At 42.6% G+C, this 19,379-nt stretch overlaps 1 protein-coding gene across 1 annotated transcript in view; it reads right to left on the reverse strand.

Annotated features, from left to right (window-relative positions):
• Positions 1-18,621, reverse strand: part of C9H2orf92 (chromosome 9 C2orf92 homolog) — a 44,231-nt gene extending 25,610 nt beyond the window's left edge. Inside the window, exons 1-4 of the mRNA XM_047746300.1 lie at positions 18,192-18,621; positions 11,233-11,297; positions 4,984-5,131; positions 4,807-4,869 (exon numbers count right to left, since the gene is read on the reverse strand). Coding sequence (XP_047602256.1) covers positions 4,807-4,869; positions 4,984-5,131; positions 11,233-11,297; positions 18,192-18,291 — 376 coding nt within the window. The 5' untranslated portion in view covers positions 18,292-18,621. The remainder of the gene's footprint in view (positions 1-4,806; positions 4,870-4,983; positions 5,132-11,232; positions 11,298-18,191) is intronic.
• Positions 18,622-19,379: the final 758 nt, after the last annotated feature.

A 19,379-nucleotide genomic window follows, 5' to 3' on the forward strand; every position in this document is an offset into this window, starting at 1 on the left:
GATTATCTGACTCTTGATTCCAACCCAGGTCATGATCTCAGAGTCGTGAGATCAAGCCCCATATCCGGCTCTGCACTCAGTTGGGGAGAATCTCTGCTTGAAATTCTCTCTCTTCTCCTTCCGCCCCTCCCCCACTCATGTACCCACTCTCTCTCTCAAATAAGTAAATAAATAAAATCTTTAAAAAAAATAAATGCATAAATTCAATTTAATTAACATACACTGTGTCATTAGTTTCAGAGGTGGAATTTAGTGATTCATCAGTTGCATACAACACGTAGTGCTTGTTACTTCAAATGCCCTCTTTAATGCCCAACACCCAATTACCCCATCCCCCTCCACACCTCCCCTCCAGCAATATTCAGTTTGTTTCCTACAGTTCTTGGCAACAATTTTTTAGATATGATATCAAAAGCACAGGAAACAAAAGCAAGAATAAACAAGTGGGACTACATTAGACTACAAAGCTTTTTTTTGTACAGTGAAAGAAACAATCAACAAAATGAAAAGCAACCTACAGAACGGAAGAAAATATTTCCAAATCATATATCTGATAAGGGGCTAATATCCAAAATACATAAAGAACTCATACAACTCAATAGCACAAAACCAAACAATCTGACTTTTAAATGGGCAGAGGAATTAGATACTATTCTAGAGAAGACATGAAAATGGCCAGGTGCCTGGGTGGCTCAGTGGGTTAACCCTCTGCCTTTGGCTCAGGTCATGATCTCAGGGTCCTGGAATTGAGCCCTGCGTCAGGCTCTTTGCTCAGCAGGGAGCCTGCTTCCCCCTCTTTCTCTGCCTGCCTCTCTGCCTACTTGTGACCTCTCTGTCATATAAATAAATAAAACATTTTTTTAAATGGCCAACAGATACTTGAAATGGTGTCAACATCACTTATCATCAGGGAAATACAAATCAAAACCACATTCTTATACCTGTGAGAATGGCTGTCATCAAAAAGACAAGAAATAAGTGTTCATGAGGATGTGAAGGAAAGGGGACCCTTATGCACTGTTGGTAGAAATGTCAATTTTATGGGCTCCAAGGGAACAATTAAAATTAAAAATAAATTATATATATATAATTATTTATTATATATAAATTATATATATAACAAATTAATTAAAATTTTAAAAATTTAAATTAAAAATAGAACTACCATATGACCCAGCAGTCCCACCTGTGGGTATATATCCAAAGGAACTGCACACAGGCTCTTGAGGAAATTATCTCCATTCCTATGTTCACTTCAGCATTATTCACAATAACCAAGATGTAAAAGCAATCTAAGTGTCCATCAATGAATGAATGGAAAGAAAAGGTGATGATATATATTACATAATTTTATATAATACATTACATAATACTATTCAGCCATGAGAAAGAACGAAACCCTGTCTTTTGCAACAATATAAACAGACCTTGAGGGCATTATGCTGAATGAAATAAGTCAGACAGAGAAATACAAATACTGTATGATCTCACTTCTATATAAAATCTAAAAAAACTAAACTCATAGAAACAGAAAATAGAATAGTGATTGCCAGGGATCAGGGTTGGGGGAAATGGGGAGATACTGATCACGTTACAAAGTTCCAGTTACAAGATGAGTAAGTTCTGGGTATACAATGTACAACATTGTGATTATAGTTCATGATACTGTATTACATACTTGGAAGGTGCTAAGATAGTAGATCTTAAATGTTCTCAGCATAAAGAAGAAATAATCGCAGGGCATGATGGAGGAAATTAGGTTAACACTGTGATGTTCTTCATTTTGCATTATATAATGTGTATCAAATCACCATGTTTACACCTTAAACTTACACAGTGTTATATGTCAATTATGTCTCAATAAATGTGGGGAGGGGTACATAAGGTGGTATCACTGTGAATCATATCATACTGTCAACTTCAAATAACAGGACCAAAATAAACATTTGGAACCCAAATTGTACAAAGAAACTCTGTATAACAGTTGACATACATTGTCGGTGCTGAATGGTTAAATATTTTAAAGAAGACAAAAACAAAGCAGATGGAAACACACTGCCTGGTCTGCAACCCTGAGCCATCCAGACATGTGGGAGAGGCAGAAGTACACACAGACACAAGCAAACACAGTGACACAGTTGCACAGAGCAATTAGACAAGGGACAGAGCAGACAGGAGAGGAAAACCAACTCAGCCTAAGAAAGCCAGAAGGCAGGCACTAAGCTAAGCAGACTGAGAAGAGGGAGAGGGTCCTGCCAGGTAAGGCTGAGTTCTGAATCCAGTTGACCATGATGTTTACACCTCAAAAATCACTCCTGTGTGTAGATGTCAGGTGTCAGTCGACTCCCTTCACCTACACACTGGTGCTCACCGTGATCTCGGCAGCCCTGATGGGTCAGTACGTGACATGCGGGAAACTTGGGACTAGGGACAATGAGCTGCAAGCATCATGAAAAGGCTTTGAGGTAGTCTTGGGAGGACTGCTGCAGACTGGTGACAGTCCCCACCAAGATCCCAGGAGTGAGGGAGGGGCTGACCCAGGGAATTCCACATCACGTCAGGACTGCCACGACATGACAAAGCCAAAGGGCAAGGCTCTCCTCAGAGGGTTTCAAAATTCACTTACAAATGCTGTATACGGGGGCGCCTGGGTGGCTCAGTGGGCTAAGCCTCTGCCTTCAGCTCAGGTCATCATCTCAAGGTCTTGGGATCGAGCCCCACATCGTGTTCTCTGCTCAGCAGGGAGCCTGCTTCCCCTCTCTACCTACTTGTGATCTTTCTCTGTCAAATACATAAATAAAATCTTTGGGAAAAAAATGTTGTATATGAAAACTATACCTACAAAAATTGGGTGGAGGCTAGTGGCAGGGGAAGAAAGGACTCAGCATTTACAGATAACAGATTCTGTAAGTTCAGAAAACTCTTCCTTTATAAAACTATTAGTACTTTTTCATAGTTCTATTTTTTGAAATATATTAATTTCTCCTTTTATTTGTATTTTATTTTTTAAAAGATTTTATCTGTTTATTTAGAGAGAGAGAGCATGAGTGGAGGGGGGGAAAGGGAGAAAGAGAATCTCAAAGCAGACTCCCCACTGAACATGAAGCCTGAGGTGGGGCTTGATCTCACAACCTTGAGATCATGACCTGAGCCAAAACCAAGAATTGGACACTTAACTGATTGAGCCACCTAGGTACCCCTCCTTCTTTTTTTTTTTAATATTTTATTTATTTATTTGAGAGAGAGACAGTGAGAGAGAGCATGAGTGAGGAGAAGGTCAGAGGGAGAAGCAGACTCCCCATGGAGCTGGGAGCCTGATGTGAGACTCGATCCCGGGACCCCGGGATCATGACCTGAGCCGAAGGCAGTCGTCCAACCAACTGAGCCACCCAGGCGTCCCCCCCTCCTTCTTTTTTAAAGGCAGTGTCTATTTCTCCCTGGGGGACAACGGTTTCATTTTTCTTCTAGGTTTACTTTGCTAAGCCACAGAAAATAATCAAAATTCCATTGATATCATATTTATACAGAGTCCTTTTTTAAGGGTTGTTGTTACATCGGTGGGTAGTCTACTCACTTGATAAAATAGGTGCTTACAATAGCAACACCCAAAAATCAGCTAAAAGAATTACTAGTAAAATGATGAGTTCTCATTACCAGCCCTTTCCATGACAGATGTGCTGACCTACAAGATCCTGAATTGTTGCTCAGAGAAAACCTGGAAAGTTTATTGGTGGGCCCCCAATGCCAAGGCCAACACTGACATGGTGCTGGGCAGGTCAATAGGCCTTTGGGGTATAATGGGATCCTCCCAAACCCCAAACCAGACACCCACCTTCACACTCACTCACTCCCCTTCCACACATGTGGGGTGGGATTCAGAGACATGGGGCTTCTGCAAGGAGGATAAAAGTCTCTGATTCCCAAGTGAGAATTCCCAGCACAGTAAGGTGGCTGCAAGAGCTATCTGCATCCCTTCACTCATTCAGTCATGGTAACTACCCACCATGCAACCAGCCAGACACTCAGTGCAGGTCCCCTGAAGCCTCTTTAATAGCACACGTGGAGGAAGGACAAACCCAGAATTCCCAACATGGGGCATGTAGAGATGTCCCATATAGAGAGACGGCCCTTCCAAGCAAGACTGGCGGGCATAGTTCTGCAATCAGAACATCCAACAGGTCCTAACCCAGAGGGAAGCATCAGTGCTCACACTACTGAGAGCTCTTTCTCAGACCAGATTTAACTCTCAGTGTCTACCCCTGACCCACACACACCACCAGAGACGAGAGCTTTCTCTGGGCAAAAAGTCCCAGGGCAGGATCATCCCACATGAAGGAATTTGATCACTGGGGTGAGAAAGAAGGGAGGAGGAGCTGTTTGTCTGTCTCTTTTTAACAATCTCTCCAGGGGATCCTCGTGCTCAGCTAGGGCTGATGACCTGGGGAGAAGGTTTATCTCAGCCTCAGGCCTCACCATCCACTGCTACAGGAATCTCCCGGGTCCCTCATCAGGCAGATGTGATGCTGCTGGTCTAGGGTGGGGTCCGGCTCAGCACCTGAAATAATTCCCATGTGGTAGCCCTGCTCTGCTGCACGGAGCCCTCTCTGAGGACCGGAATCCTTGCCAAGTGGTTACCTTCCATACTTTCCTAATTTCCTGGGACTCTGACACTTGAAAGAACTTGCTGCAGCCTCAACGCCAACACTTTCCCTCCCATCAAAACATTGGGTTAGCTGAGAGATGACCCTGGAGAGGGGTGAGACTCTTTCAAACAGTATGGTAGCTTCACACTAGGGAGGTACTTACCAAATATTTTAGCCAAACCTTCATCCATATTTTTTGAACTTGATGAAAATTCAGTATTTGAACCTGTGGAGAAAATAAACCTTAGCTGTGATTAAATCATTCATTGGACCAACATGAAATCTTTTTAAATCTCTACTTTTTTACATGGTGTTTCCAGAGAAGCATCACACACTTTACCTGCTCTAGGAGGAAGAGCACCGAACTTGGGTTCTAGTCCACCCTCTGAGTGCCTTGTGATCTCGGGCAGTGAAGTTCTGAGGGACTTGGTTTTCCCATCTGAGAATGGTAGAAAAGGCGCCAACCACAAGAGGCCTGTGAGGAGGGGCTGAGATGAAATTTGCTGATGTCATCTGTGGATGGAAACATGCTCTCCCCTTATCACACACCAGTGTTAGGAACTACGATGACCAGCAAGAAGGGACACTGGATCCAAGCATGGCTGTGCTCGGTGCTCAGTTTTGGAGGGGAGCAAACACCATGGACACACTCAACAAGCACTTTCCCCTCCATAGGAAACAATGCCAACAAGCCATGACTTTGACCATCTTGGAAATGGGATGCCTTCTTGTTTGGGAGGACAGGAAACAACCCTACTGCGTACGCTGCACTAATCCACACAAGGGTCTATGTTTGGAGGGGATTCAGAGGGCCTCAGGCCATGCCTACCTGACCTGTTTGATAAGCACAAGGAATTCCTGATGTTGTCACTGAGGAATAAACAAAGGAAGGTATAAATGGAAGAGGACTGGGTCAAGAGTCTCCCCTAGGATGCCATGGACTGATTTCAAAACTGCCGACACTCACATGGCCACGTCAAGGATATGGATTAACTGTGCTAAAAAAAAAACTACAGCAACTCATATTTTTAACTATATTTTCAGGCTTTCTCTTTATGGATGCTGTGACAGGTCAAGGCCAGTCCTTTCTGCGGCCCCAGGGGATTAAGAAAACCACCAAGGAAGAGACACCTATCCCCTAATGAAGTGTTGTTAGGGCCATAGCACCCACCCACTGAGTGCCCCAGCATTCATAAAGTATCTGGAAGAATCTGAACTTCTTACAACCAGTGGCAATGCTGATTCTCACCTGGTTTCCTGGCAGAAAATCTGCATAGCCATTGGTAATGTGTGCTCATGGAGGCTTTCAGCTCTACACAAAAATTGGCAATGAGGTAGTTAATAGTACATAGACATCGCTTCCAGGTCTGATGGCTCTTTGGTAAACGAAAGAAATAAAAAGTTCTCTTTTGCTGAGACATTAGTGAATCATTAAGAATCAATACGGGGGGGGGGGGGGGGGGCGGGCACCTGCCTGGGTGGCTCGTGGGCTAAAGCCTCTGCCTTCAGCTCAGGTCATCATCTCAAGGTCCTGGGATCGAGCCCTGCATTGGTCTCTCTGCTCAGCAGGGAGCCTGCTTCCCCCCTCTCTCTCTCTCTGCCTGCCTCTCTGCCTACTTGTGATCTCTGTCAAATAAATAAAATCTTTAAAAAAAAAAAATCAATACAGTGGCAGTGGAAGTAAGCCCAAGCAATAAAACATTTGTTCCCAAAAACACTTTGGTTTTTAAAGTGCCCTGATAAAGAGTAGTCACATTCCCCCCTTTTCCTGATGTCACCCCTAATGGACAATTTGTATGACGTTACCTCTTGTCCTTTTTGCTTTGCTCCACAGGCCCAGTATCTTTATAAGAATTTGCCAGAATGCTATCAGCCAATTAGTTTAGTAAATATCAAAAGTAGTTCCAAACGCAGTAAAACCCTAAAATAGAGGATGTAAATCTAGTGTTCACTTCGAAAAATCTATGTTCCTAAAATATTCACAACAGCATTATTCAGATGGCTAAAAAGTGGAAATGACCCAACTGCGGCATAGGCATGCAAGGGAATATTGTCCGGCCACAGAAAGAATTGAAATACTGACACAGGGGTGCCTGGGTGGCTCAGTGGGTTGAGGCCTCTGTCTTCGGCTCGGGTCATGATCCCAGGGTCCTGGGATCGAGCCCCGCGTCGGGCTCTCTGCTCAGCAGGGAGCCTGCTTCCTCCTCTCTCTGACTGCCTCTCTGCCTACTTGTAATCTCTGTCAAATAAATAAATAAAATCTTTAAAAAATAAAAAAAAAAGAAATACTGAAACAGGCTACAGTGTGACTGAACCATGAAACCTATTACACAAAAGAAGCCAGTCACAGAAGATCACACGCTGTGTGACTCCATATACGAAATATCCAGAGGAGACAAATCTATAGAGCAGTCAGCACGTGAGTGGTTGCTAGGGCCTTGGGAAAGAAGGAATGGGGCATGGAAGCTGGTGAGTGTGACAATACTTCTGGAGTGATGAAAATGTTCTAAAATTAAGCAGTGTTGGGATGCCCGGGTGGCTCAGTCAGCTGAGCATCTGCCTTCGGCTCAGGTCATGATCCCAGGGTCCTGGGGTCAAGCTCCACGTTGGGCTCCTTGCTCAGCGTAGAGTCTGCTTCTCCCTCTGCCTGCTGCTCTCCCTGCTTGTGCTCACTCTTTCTCTCTCTCTCTCTCTCTCTTTCTGGCAAATAAATAAATAAATTCTTTTTTTTTTAAGATTTTATTTATTTATTTGACAGAGATCACAAGTAGACAGAGGGGCAGACAGAGAGAGAGGAAGGGAAGCAGGCTCCCCACCGAGCAGAGAGCCCGATGCAGGGCTCGATTTCAGGGCCCTGGGATCATGACCTGAGCTGAAGGCAGAGGCTTTAACCCACTGAGCCACGCAGGTTCCCCTAAATAAAATCTTTTTAAAAATAAATTAAATTAAATTAAGCAATGGTGATTCACAACTCTGTGAATATACTAAAAAGCACTGAAGTATTTATTTAAAAGGGTGAATTTTATGTTATGTGAATTATATCTCAATAAAGCTATTTTTTTTTAAATGTGTGTGTGCATTTGTGTGTGTGTGTGTGTGTGTGTGTGTGTGTGTTTATATGAGGGGATAGATGAAACAAGATTGGCCTAATTAGTGCATAGAGGTTCATACTAATCTTTCTACTTTTGTATATGTTTGAAAATTTTTATAAGCTTGGTGCCTACGGGCTACCCTCCCACAGAGGTCTTTTGAGAAAGCTTCAGTCAGGAAAAATGTTAAAGTTACCTGCTTCTGAGCAAGAAGTCCTATGATAAATTCAGGAGGTAAGGAAGGTAGAGGTGGAGAGAAATCCTGTGTTCACCATTCCACCTGGAGGAGGACACTATCCCTGCCTAATTAGGTTCACAGCGAGTCTCTTACTTGGGTATCTGCCATACTACACTTGTGACAGGACCTTTGAGAGGGCAGAGCTCTGTACCTTGCCAATAGTCCAGGAAGAGAACAAAGAAGAGTGTCTCAGCTCCTCTCTTCTTTGCCATTGTTTGTATATCTCCTGAAATCCTTCAGCCATAATGGCCTCGAGCTCCAGGATACTGCGGAACCAGGAGATCTGTGAAGTCACACCAAGAAGCAAGGTGGAGGGGCAGTTCTACAGGGGATTGGGGGAGGGCCTGGTGTCTGAGGACAGGGGCCACTGGCCACCCTAAGGAAATGGGCTTTCCACCCACTCCCTTTGGCTCTGAAGTGCCTTCCTCCATCCTCTGTGCACTGTAGCCTAAAGATGGTAGGATATTAACCAGGACTCTTAAGTTGTACATGACAGAAAAATCAACTTCATCAGCTTAAGTGAGGGCCACCTGGCTGGCTCAGTCAGTGGAACATGTGACTCTTGATCTTGGGGTTGTGAGTTTGAGCCCCATGTCGGATATGGAGATTACTTTAAAAGCACACACACGGGGGCGCCTGGGTGGCTCGGTGGGTTAAAGCCTCTGCCTTCAGCTCAGGTCATGATCCCGGGGTCCTGGGATCGAGCCCCGCATCGGGCTCTCCACTTGGCGGGGAGCCTGCTTCTCCCTCTCCCTCTGCCTGCCTCTCTGTCTACTTGTGATCTGTCTGTCAAATAAATAAATACAATCTTTAAAAAAAAAATGAAAAAAAAAAAAAATAAAAGCACACACACGCATACACACACAAAAATGTAAATAAATCAGCTAGGGTAGCCAGAAAAATCTTATGGTAAATCAAGATATCACATTAGGAAAGTATTGTTATTTATTGTATTACATATGTATTATGTATGATTCTAACTCTAGGGCACCTGGGTGGCTCAGTCAGTTAACTGTCTGTGGCTCAGGTCATGATCCCAGGGTCCTGAGATGGAGTCCCACATCAGGCTCCATGCTCAACAGGGAATCTGCTTTTCCTTCTCCCCATCCCCAACTCATGCACATGCTCGCTCTCGCTCTCACTCCTTCTCTCAAATAAATAAATAAAATCTAAAATATATATATTATGATTATAACTCTGAAAATACAAACAGAAGTATAAATTGATGTTGTCACATGTGTATCACTGCTAATAGGGGACTATTATGTTTTATAAATATTAAACGTTCCTTTAAGATTTTGTTTATTCATTTGTCAGAGACAGAGAGAGCACAAGCAGGGGAAACAGCGAGCAGAAAGAGAAGTAGGATCCCTGATGAGCAGGGAGCCCAATACAAGACTTGATCCAAGACTCGATCCCCGGACCTTGGGATCATAACCTGAGCTGAAGGCAGACACTTAACTGACTGAGCCACCCAGGTGTCCCAATATTAAACTATTTTTAAAGGAAAAGTCTTTATATTTTAGCACCTTTAACTGCACATTTTTTCTTGCATTTTTATTTTGCACTGGATCCCACAAATTATGCAGCCAGCCCTGCCCTTTAGCCTTTAAGCCCATGCACTATATGAAGTCTGGGACTAAAGAGGTCTTTAGGGGACAAAAAGTTACACAAAAAGTTATACAGCAGAATTCTGAGTGACTCAGCATTAGTTTGTGGGGACTGCCATAAAAAAAGCACAACAAAATGAGGGAAGGAGCGCTTAAATAATAGCCATCTATTGTTTCGTACTTCTGGAGGCTAGAAGTCCAAGATCAAGGTGTCAGCAGGATTGGTTCTTACTGAGGCCTCTCCTCTTGGCTTGTAAATAGTTGTCTTCACACTCCATCCTCACATTCTCTTTCCTCCACATGTATATGTGTCCAAATTTCCTCTTCTTAGAATGATACAAGTCATACGGGCTTAGGACCCACCCTGATAACTTCATTCTAATTTGATTGCCTCTGTAAAGATGGCCCAAATAAAGCCACATTCTTAGGTACCATGGGCGAGGATATCAACATAAATTTAGGAAAGGGGATACAATTCAGTCCATAACATTAGGTAATGGCAGCCCCATGAAAATTACTTCTCTAAAATATCTTCACAAGGGGCACCTGGGTGGCTCAGTGGGTTAAAGCCTCCGCCTTCGGCTTGGGTCATGATCCTGGGGTCCTGGGATTGAGCCCCACATCGGGTTCTCTGCTCAGCAGGGAGCCTGCTTCCTCCTCTCTCTCTCTCTGCCTGCCTCTCTGCCTTCTTGTGATCTCTGTCTGTCAAATAAATAAAATCTTTAAAAAAAAAAATCTTCACAAAAACAAAACACAGAACAACAAAACCAACATATAAAACAACACAAGACTCACACCCTCAGCATAACCAAAAGAGAAAATGTCCAACTTCAAATTATCAGTAAATAGAAAAATAAATACTAACTCCAGGTACTGACTCCCTCACTTCTGCCACTTGCCTTTGTAGTGAAAAATCACAGCAGTCCAAAATGGTCTAAAATCTCCAGAAAGAATAAACCTACCCTATGTGTGGACATGAAAATGTGTCTTGATAGATGGGGAAAAAATCCCCAGAGGTAGAAAAGACATGAGAAAAGAGATGGGTGAAGCTCCAGTGGAGCAAAACCTTGGAAAGGGCTGAGTGTGGGCTAGGTGTGAGGTGGAAATGGAGTCTTCTAGGGGCCTTTTACCAGGGAGTCTCCATACAATGCTGACGGTTAGTAGAAACCAAGGCAATGGGAAATAGGCTAACTTCAAACTCAAGATGCATAACCACCTAAATCTTGATTCCCACTGCCCACTCCTGTTACTTTCCCCATCTCAGCAACAAATCCGTCCTACATGTACTCAGGCCAAAATCCAGGATTCATCCTAGACTCCTCCTTTTCTCTCTCACCATACACCCAGTCCATGCACAAATCCTCTCTGTTCAGTTTTCCCCCACATCCCCAAGTCGGGGCACCTTGCCCACCTCCATTGTTCCTGTGGGGACTATACCAGCATCACCTTCATTTTACTGCTGATGAAAAAAGAGGCCAGATAAGTCCCCTTAACATTCTTCAGGCCACTGCTGAATCCCAGTGAATCCTATTCCCGGAATCTTCACCACCTCCTTTCCCATTTACCCCTTCCCTTCCCTTGCATCGGTTCACATCACCAGAGGAACAGAATTCAGGCTGTTTTGCAACCTAAGTGCACACTATAGCACTTACCTTTAAGTGATCATTAGACTTTTTCTGCCTCATTTCTCTTATTTCCAGGTGGATTTGTTGAGAATCTAGGCATGAAGGGAAAACATCTATAATTATGCAGTCATCCGGGTCTAGAGGAGGAGTCAATAAACTTTTTCTATAAAAAGCCAAATACAAAATATTTTGGGCTCCACAGACCACATATGTCTCTGTCACACATTCTTCTTTGTTTATTGTTGTTATTGTTACCTTTTTTTTAAAAAGATTTTATGTATTTATTTGACAGAGAGAGATCACAAGTAGGCAGAGAGGCAGGCAGAGAGAGAGGGGGAAGCAGGCTCCCTGCTGAGCAGAGACCCTGGAATCATGACCTGAGCCGAAAGCAGAGGCTTTAACCCACTGAGCCACCCAGGCGCCCCTATTGTTACCTTTTTTAAAGATTTTTTTTTATTCATTTATTTAGGAGAGAAAGAAAGCATGAACAGGGTGGAGGAGCAGAGGGAGAGGGAAACGATAACCGACTCCTTGCTGAGCAGGGAACCCGATGTGGGGCTCAATCCCAGGACTCTGAGATCATGACCTGAGCTGAAGGCAGGAACTTCACTGATTGAGCCACCCAGGTGCCCCTATTGTTCTTTTAATAATGCAAAAAAAAAAAAAACAAAAACAAAAACAAAAAACAAAAAAACAAAAAAAAACAATGAAACCAAAAGCTGGTTCTTTGAGAAAATCAATAAAATAGATAAACCTCTTGCCAGACAGATGAGGGGGAAAAGACAGAAGACAACCATTACCAATATCAGGAACGAGAGAGTAGACATCACTACAGATACTACAGATGTTAAAGGAAAATGACATTATATTATGAACAACATTTTGCCAATAGATTCTACAAGTTAGATAAAACGCACAGAGTCCTTGAAAGATACAAACAGAACTTGCTCAAGAAAAATAAATAGGGGCACCTGGGTGGCTCAGTCATTAAGCATCTGCCTTTGGCTCAGGTCATGATCCCAGGGTCCTGGGATCAAGCCCCTTATAGGGCTGCCTGCTTCTCCCTCTCCCACTCCCTCTCCTTGTGTTCCCTCTCTCACTGTGTCTCTCTTTGTCAGATAAATAAATAAAATATTTTTTTAAAAAGAGAAAAAATAAATAACCTAAATCTCTATATTAAAGAAACTGAATTTGTGGGTAGAAACTTTCCCATAAAGAAAACTCAAAGTCCAGATGGCTTCACTGGTTAACTCTACCAATATTTAAGGCATAAATACCATCAACTCTATACAAACTTCTGAAAAGTTGAAACTGAGGAAATACTTCTTAATTCATTCTGTGAGACCAGCATTATCCTGATACCAAACCAGACAAAGATATTATAATAAAAGAAAACTACAGGCCCATATCTTTCATAAAAGATGCAAGAAACTTTTTTCTAAAGATTTATTTACTTATTTGAGAGAGATCCCCACTGAGCAGGGAGCCCAACGTGGGGCTCGATCCCAGGACCCTAGGATCATGACCTGAGCCAAAAGCAGACGCTTAACTGACTGAGTCACCCAGTCACCTAAAAGATGTAAGAATTCTTTTTTTTTTTTTAAGATTTTATTTATTTATTTGACAGAGATCGCAAGTAGGCAGAGAGGCAGGGAGAGAGAGAGAGGAGGAAGCAGGCTCCCTGCCAAGCAGAGAGCCCAAGGTGGGGCTCCATCCCAGGACCCTGGGATCATGACCCGAGCCGAAGGCAGAGGCTTTAACCCACTGAGCCACCCAGGCACCCGACGTAAGAATTCTTAACAAAATTTTAGCAAATTGAATCCAACAGTGTTTTTCAAAGGGTAACATACCACAACTAAGTGTGTTTTATCCCAGGAATGCAAGTTTGCTTGAACATTCAAAAATAGATAACTGTAATTCATCACATTAATAGAAAAATCATATGATCATCACATTAGATGCAGAAAAATCACTTGACAAAATCTAACATCCATTTAGGATAAAACTCTCATTGATGTAAAATAAAGGGAACTTTCTCTGGGGTGCCTGGATGGCTCAGTGGGTTGGGCCTTTGCCTCTGGCATAGGTCATAATCTCAGGGTCCTAGGATTGAGCCCCGCTTCTGGCGCTCTGCTCAGCAGGGGGCCTGCTTCCCCCTCTCTTTCTGCCTGCCTCTCTGCCTACTTATGATCAATCTCTCTGTCAAATAAATAAAATCTTTTAAAAAAATAATAAAGGGAACTTTTCTCAGTTTGATAAAAGACATCTATAAAAAATCTAAAGTAACATATATCATAGCAAAATGCTGTCTCCCTAATCTCAGGATCAGTGCAAAAATGTCATTCTCACCACTTTCATTCAACAGTGTTCTAAAGGTCCACTCATGCAATAAGCCAATTAAAAGAAATGTAAGGCATATGAATTAGAAAAGAAAAAGGAGGGGCACCTGGGTGGCTCAGTTGGTTAAGCCTCAGACTCTTCATTGCAGCTCAGGTCATGATCTCAGGGTGGTGACGTAGAGCCCCACATGGGGCTCCCGGCTGGGTGTGGAGCCTGCTTAATCTCTCTCTCCCTCTGCTCCTCCCCTGCCTTCAGCTCAGGTCATTACCCTGGGATCCTGGGATGGAGTCCCACATTGGGCTCCCTGCTCCAAGGGAGCCTGCCTCTGCCTCTCCCCTCCACTTGAGCTCTCTGGTGCTCTCTCAAATAAGTAAACTCTTTTTAAAAATAATAATAATAAATAGACAACCAATTTACAAATGGTATTGAGAGTTGAAGACACTTTACTGAAGAAGAAATATGGATGATAAGTGAGTACATGAATAAATGCTCAGGGGACACCTGTGTGGCTCAGTCAGTTAAGCATCTGCCTTCAGCTCAGTTCATGATTCCAGGGTCCTGGGATCAAGCCCCTAATCAGGCACCCTGCTCTAGGAAGCCTGCTTCTCATTTCTCCCTCTCCCTCTGCCTGCCGCTCCCCCTCCTTTTGCTCTCTCACTCTCTCTCCCTCTGTGTCAAAAAAAGTAAAATAAAATAAAATCTTAAAAAAATATAATAAAATAGGGGCACTTGGGTGGCTCAGTCAGTTAAGTGTCTGCCTTTGGCTCAGGTCATGATCCCAGGGGATCCAGACCCACATCAGTCTCCTGGCTCAGCAGGAAGCCTGCTTCTCCCTCTCCCTCTGCCTATAGCTCCCCCTGCTTCTGCTCTCTGGCTCTCTGTCAAATAAATAAATTAAAATTAAAATTAAGTTAAATAATAATTAAAATTACTAAACACTTAAAAGTAACAAACATGTTGCATGCAGTAACATGAAACAATCTCAAAATACATATGCTGAGTGAAAGAGTTAGACCACAAAAGAAATACATACAGATGAGTCCACTTATGTAGTCCATTTCCATACAATTTAAAATGTCACTATATCACAATTCACTGTACATATTTAAATATATAAATAATGTATTATGCCTGTGTAATCATATACAATAGAAAATTCCAGAAAATGACAATAAATCTATAGTACAGGAAGTTCTGGCTAGTGCTTGTCCAAGGATAAAGGGGTGGAAATGGGAGGAAAGGAAGGGATTACCAAGGTGCATGACGAACTGCAGGGCAATGGATATCTTCATTATCCTGATTGGGAAAACGGTTTCATGGTGTGTTCACATGTGTCAAAACTCACAAAACTGCCTTCTTTATATACATGCAGTTTGCAGTTTACTATATGTCATTTGTATTTTCACAGAGTATAAGAAAATACAATGTATAAAAAGGTGACCCTATGCTTTCACCTGTGAGATATACAAAAATGAAACAGAATGATAAGGTTCTGATTTGAAGATGGCAAATTACACCCAGGCATCTGACTCTTCAGTTCACCCCAATCTTCCACCCTAGGTTCCCAAGGTAATAATAAGATAAGATCTTAAAAGGAAATCCAACACTCAGGGGAAGTACTCAGGCTACAGCAAGAACTCATCCAATTTTCAGAGATAATTTAGTTGACAGTGTTTCCTTAATAGTTTTGTTTGATCACTAATTTTTCTCTAATCATTGGTGGCCTCAGATGGGTGCCTGTAGTAGAAAGGATGAGGAAGTGACATGAGGCATAGAACATTCCATTCTCTCTGTCTCTCAGGAAGTCCCCAAAGACGTATCTGATGGTTCTTCCATGTGTGCTGAGAACTGACCTGCATTGGCTACTTTATTAGTAATGTGGGTATAAGGAAAATACTGACATTGAGAAGATCAAAGGACTCTAAGTGCTAGAGAAACATTCGGGTAAGAAATGGAGGAGATGCTGAGAGGAGCTAGAAGGAGCAAGGAGGGAATGGAGGGCCTTGCGGGTTTGGGGTATTCTCTCACCTTATGACTCTCTCCTGCCCCTCCCTGTGTTTCTTTCTTTTTGTTCCTTTCCTTGTCCAAAGTAAGGTTTCTGAGCTTTTCCTCTTATCCCTGGTTATCTCAGGGAATAATTGATAATCCTGCCCCTGTGGCTGGGTTCGCTGTATAGCTAACATGTATTTTGGGGGCCCCTTTCAGGCACTCCTCCCTCAGCACTGTTGCCCCAGCTGCCCAGGTTCATGGAGTTTCTTTGCAAGCAGAACCCAAGCACTTCTTTCATAAATGCTTGGCTGTTTGTCATGCAGATACTTTTTCACTTCACTTTTTTTACTTCATTTAAAAAGCAATATATCTTTTTTTTTTAAGATTTTATTTACTTATTTCACAGAGAGAGAGATCACAAGTAGACAGAGAGGCAGGCAGAGAGAGAGAGAGAGAGAGGGAAGCAGGCTCCCTGCTGAGCAGAGAGCCCGACGCGGGACTCGATCCCAGGACCCTGAGATCATGACCTGAGCCGAAGGCAGCGGCTTAACCCACTGAGCCACCCAGGCGCCCTAAAAAGCAATATATCTTAAAGGCAGACATACAGACCAGCAGACTAGAATAGAGAGCCCAGAAATAAGCCCTCACATATATGGTCAAATGATTTTTGACCAGAGTGCCAAAACCATTCAATGCGGAAAGGACAGTCTTTTCAACAAGTGGTGCTGGGGAAACTGAATATCCACATGCAAAAGAATGAAGCTGGACTCTTACCCAACACAATATACAAAAAACTCAAAATGGGTAAAAAGACCTAAATATAAGAACTAAAACTTGGGACACCTGGGTGGCTCAGTGGGTTAAAGCCTCTGCCTTCGGCTCAGGTCATGATCCCAGGGTCATGGGATGGAGCCCCGCATCGGGCTCTCTGCTCCGCAGGGAGCCTGCTTCCTCCTCTCTCTCTCTCTGCCTGCCTCTCTACCTACTTGTGATCTCTGTCTGTCAAATAAAAAAAAAACAATTTAAAAAAAGAACTAAAACTATAAAATCCTTAAAATAAAACAGGGCAAGGGGTGCCTGGGTGGCTCAGTCAGTTAAGCATCTGACTTCAGCTCAGGTCATGATCTCAGGGTCCTGGGATCCAGCCCTTGGTGGGCTCTCCTCAACAGGGAGTCTGCCTTTCCCTCTGCCCCTCCCCCGGCTCATGTGCAAATGAGCGCTCACACTCATTCTCTCTCTCTCCCTCTCTAATAAATAAATAAATAAATACTCTTTTTAAAAATTTTTAAAAAATAAAATAGGACAAAAGCTTCAGGACATTGGATTTGGTGATGATTTCTCAGATATGAAACCAAAGACACAGGCAACAACAACAAAGATAGACAAATTAGGCTTCCTGAAAATGCAAAAAATTTGTGCATCAGATGACACTATTAACAGAGTAAAAAGGCAATCCACAGAATGGGGGGAAATATTTGCAAATATCTGATAAAGGATTAATATCCAGAATGTGTAGAGAGCTCCTAAAACTCAACAACAAATAATTGATTCAGAAGTTGACAAAAGATTTGAATTGACGTTGCTCCAAAGAAGATATATAAATGGCCAATAAGCACATGAAAAAATGCTCAACATCACAAATCATTACAGCAATGCAAATCAAAACGATGATGAGATACCATCTTAAACCCACCATGTTGGCTGCTAAAAACAAAAACAAAAACAAAACCAGAAAATAACAAGTGCTGATGAGACTGTGGAGAAACTAGAACCCTCTTGGGCTGTTGTTAGGAATATAAAATGGTGCAGCTGCTATGGAAAACAGCATGGTTGTTCCTTAAAAAAGTAAAAATAGAATTACCATATGATCTAGCAAGCCCACATGTGGCTATATGTGCCAAAGAATTGAAAGCAGAGTTTTAAAGAGGCATTTGCACACCTGTGTTCATAGCAGTGTTATTCCCAATAGCTAAGATGTGGAAGCAACCCAAGGTCCATCAAAAGATGAATGAATAAGCAAAATGTGGTATATTCATACAATAGAATGTTATTCAGCCTTAAAAAGAAAGGAAATCGGGCGCCTGGGTGGCTCAGTGGGTTAAGCCGCTGCCTTCGGCTCAGGTCATGATCTCAGGATCCTGGGATGGAGCCCCACATCGGGCTCTCTGCTCAGCAGGGAGCCTGCTTCCTCCTCTCTCTCTCCTGCCTCTCTGCCTGCCTCTCTGCCTACTTGTGGTTTCTCTCTGTCAGATAAATAAATAAAATCTTAAAAAAAAAAAAAAAGAAAAAAGAAAGGAAATCCTGTCACATGCTACAAAATGGATGAATATTGAGGACATGTCCAATAGAATAAGCTAGTCACAAAAGGGTAACTATTATATGATTCCACTTCCATTAGATATCCAAATGCATAGAAACAAAGTAGAACAATGGTTGCCCTGGCCTGAGGGGAGAGGAAATGGGAGTTACTGTTTAATAAGTACAAAGTTGCAGTTTTACAAGATAAAAAGAGTTCTGGAGATGGATGATGGTAGTGGTTGCACAACATTATGAGTGTACTTAGTACCACTCAACTTAAAGATGGTTAAGACTGCAAATTTTACATTGTGTGTATTCTCCCACAATAAAAAAAAAAAAGAGGGGAAAATATTATATACCTGAACAAGTTAAAAACAATTTAATACCGCTTTTCCACAAGGCTACCAAAGGATGAGGGTGCATGGGGCACTGTCCACCAAGTGGGCTGGGCAGCAGCATCTGCTGGCCTGTCGCTGGGCTCCTCGGGGTGCAACAGAGCCTATGAGGTGAAGATGAATGAAGCTCATCCTGATGTTTTCCAGAAACTGCTCACAGGACGACTGTGATAAAACCACTGGGAGCACAACTGCACATAAGGAGCATATAGGTAGCTGCAGATGAATATTCAAGTCCCAAACTATCCTGGTCAAAATTCATTCCCTAGAGGCATGCAGTTGGAAGGAAAAATGAAGAATTGGTCAAAAAGCCATGAATTGAAACACATGATGAAAATTAGTATTTTATTTAACATTGATCACCTCTCAATAAATTATGTAGAAAAAAATACATGTTTGAGTACTTGTAATTGCTGGGCAATAAAGTCTATTATCTTTAAAATATTTTTTTAAAAACCACAATTTGATACAAAAAATATATATATTGTAAAAAAAAAAAAGAATTCTCCCTTCATTCACCCACATTTACCAGTGGTCCCTTTCCCATAGGAGCCCTGAACTTGCCTCATATACTCTTTGGAGACTCTCACACATGTAACATTCTGGACACTGTGTCTGGCTTTCTTTGCTTTGACTTAGCCCTGTGTCCTGATGTGTTTCATATGAAATTACATAAAACTTCATTATTTTTAATGTTTGCACACTGGCCCATTTTATGAGTGCATACTTATTATACCATTTGCATAAAGTTCCTAAATAGGCAAAACTAACCTTTGGTGGTACAATTCAGGAAAGGAGTCACCTCGGAAGATGAGCCGGGCAGCGACTGAGGAAAGCGGATAGCTTCTGGGGTACTGGTCATGCTCTGTTCTTAAACTCAGTAACGGTTATACAAGGGTGCCCACACTGTAATAATTCACTGAAATGTGATTTCTGCACTTTTCTGTACAATGTGCTTCACTTTCACCCAATTTAATTTCACAGTTTAGTGGGAAAGTTCTAAAGAGAAGCAAATAACTATGGCTCAGTTTGGCAAATGAATTTGGGACCCGATCCCTTGCACCGCTGAGGCAGCAGACTCCCAGCTGCTCCCAGACTCCCAGGGAGGCTGCCAGCAAGCTGACCCCAGCTGTTGCGGGCTGGAGACCCCCC

Source organism: Lutra lutra, chromosome 9 (genome assembly GCF_902655055.1).
Source record: "Lutra lutra chromosome 9, mLutLut1.2, whole genome shotgun sequence".
Taxonomy (NCBI): domain Eukaryota; kingdom Metazoa; phylum Chordata; class Mammalia; order Carnivora; family Mustelidae; genus Lutra; species Lutra lutra.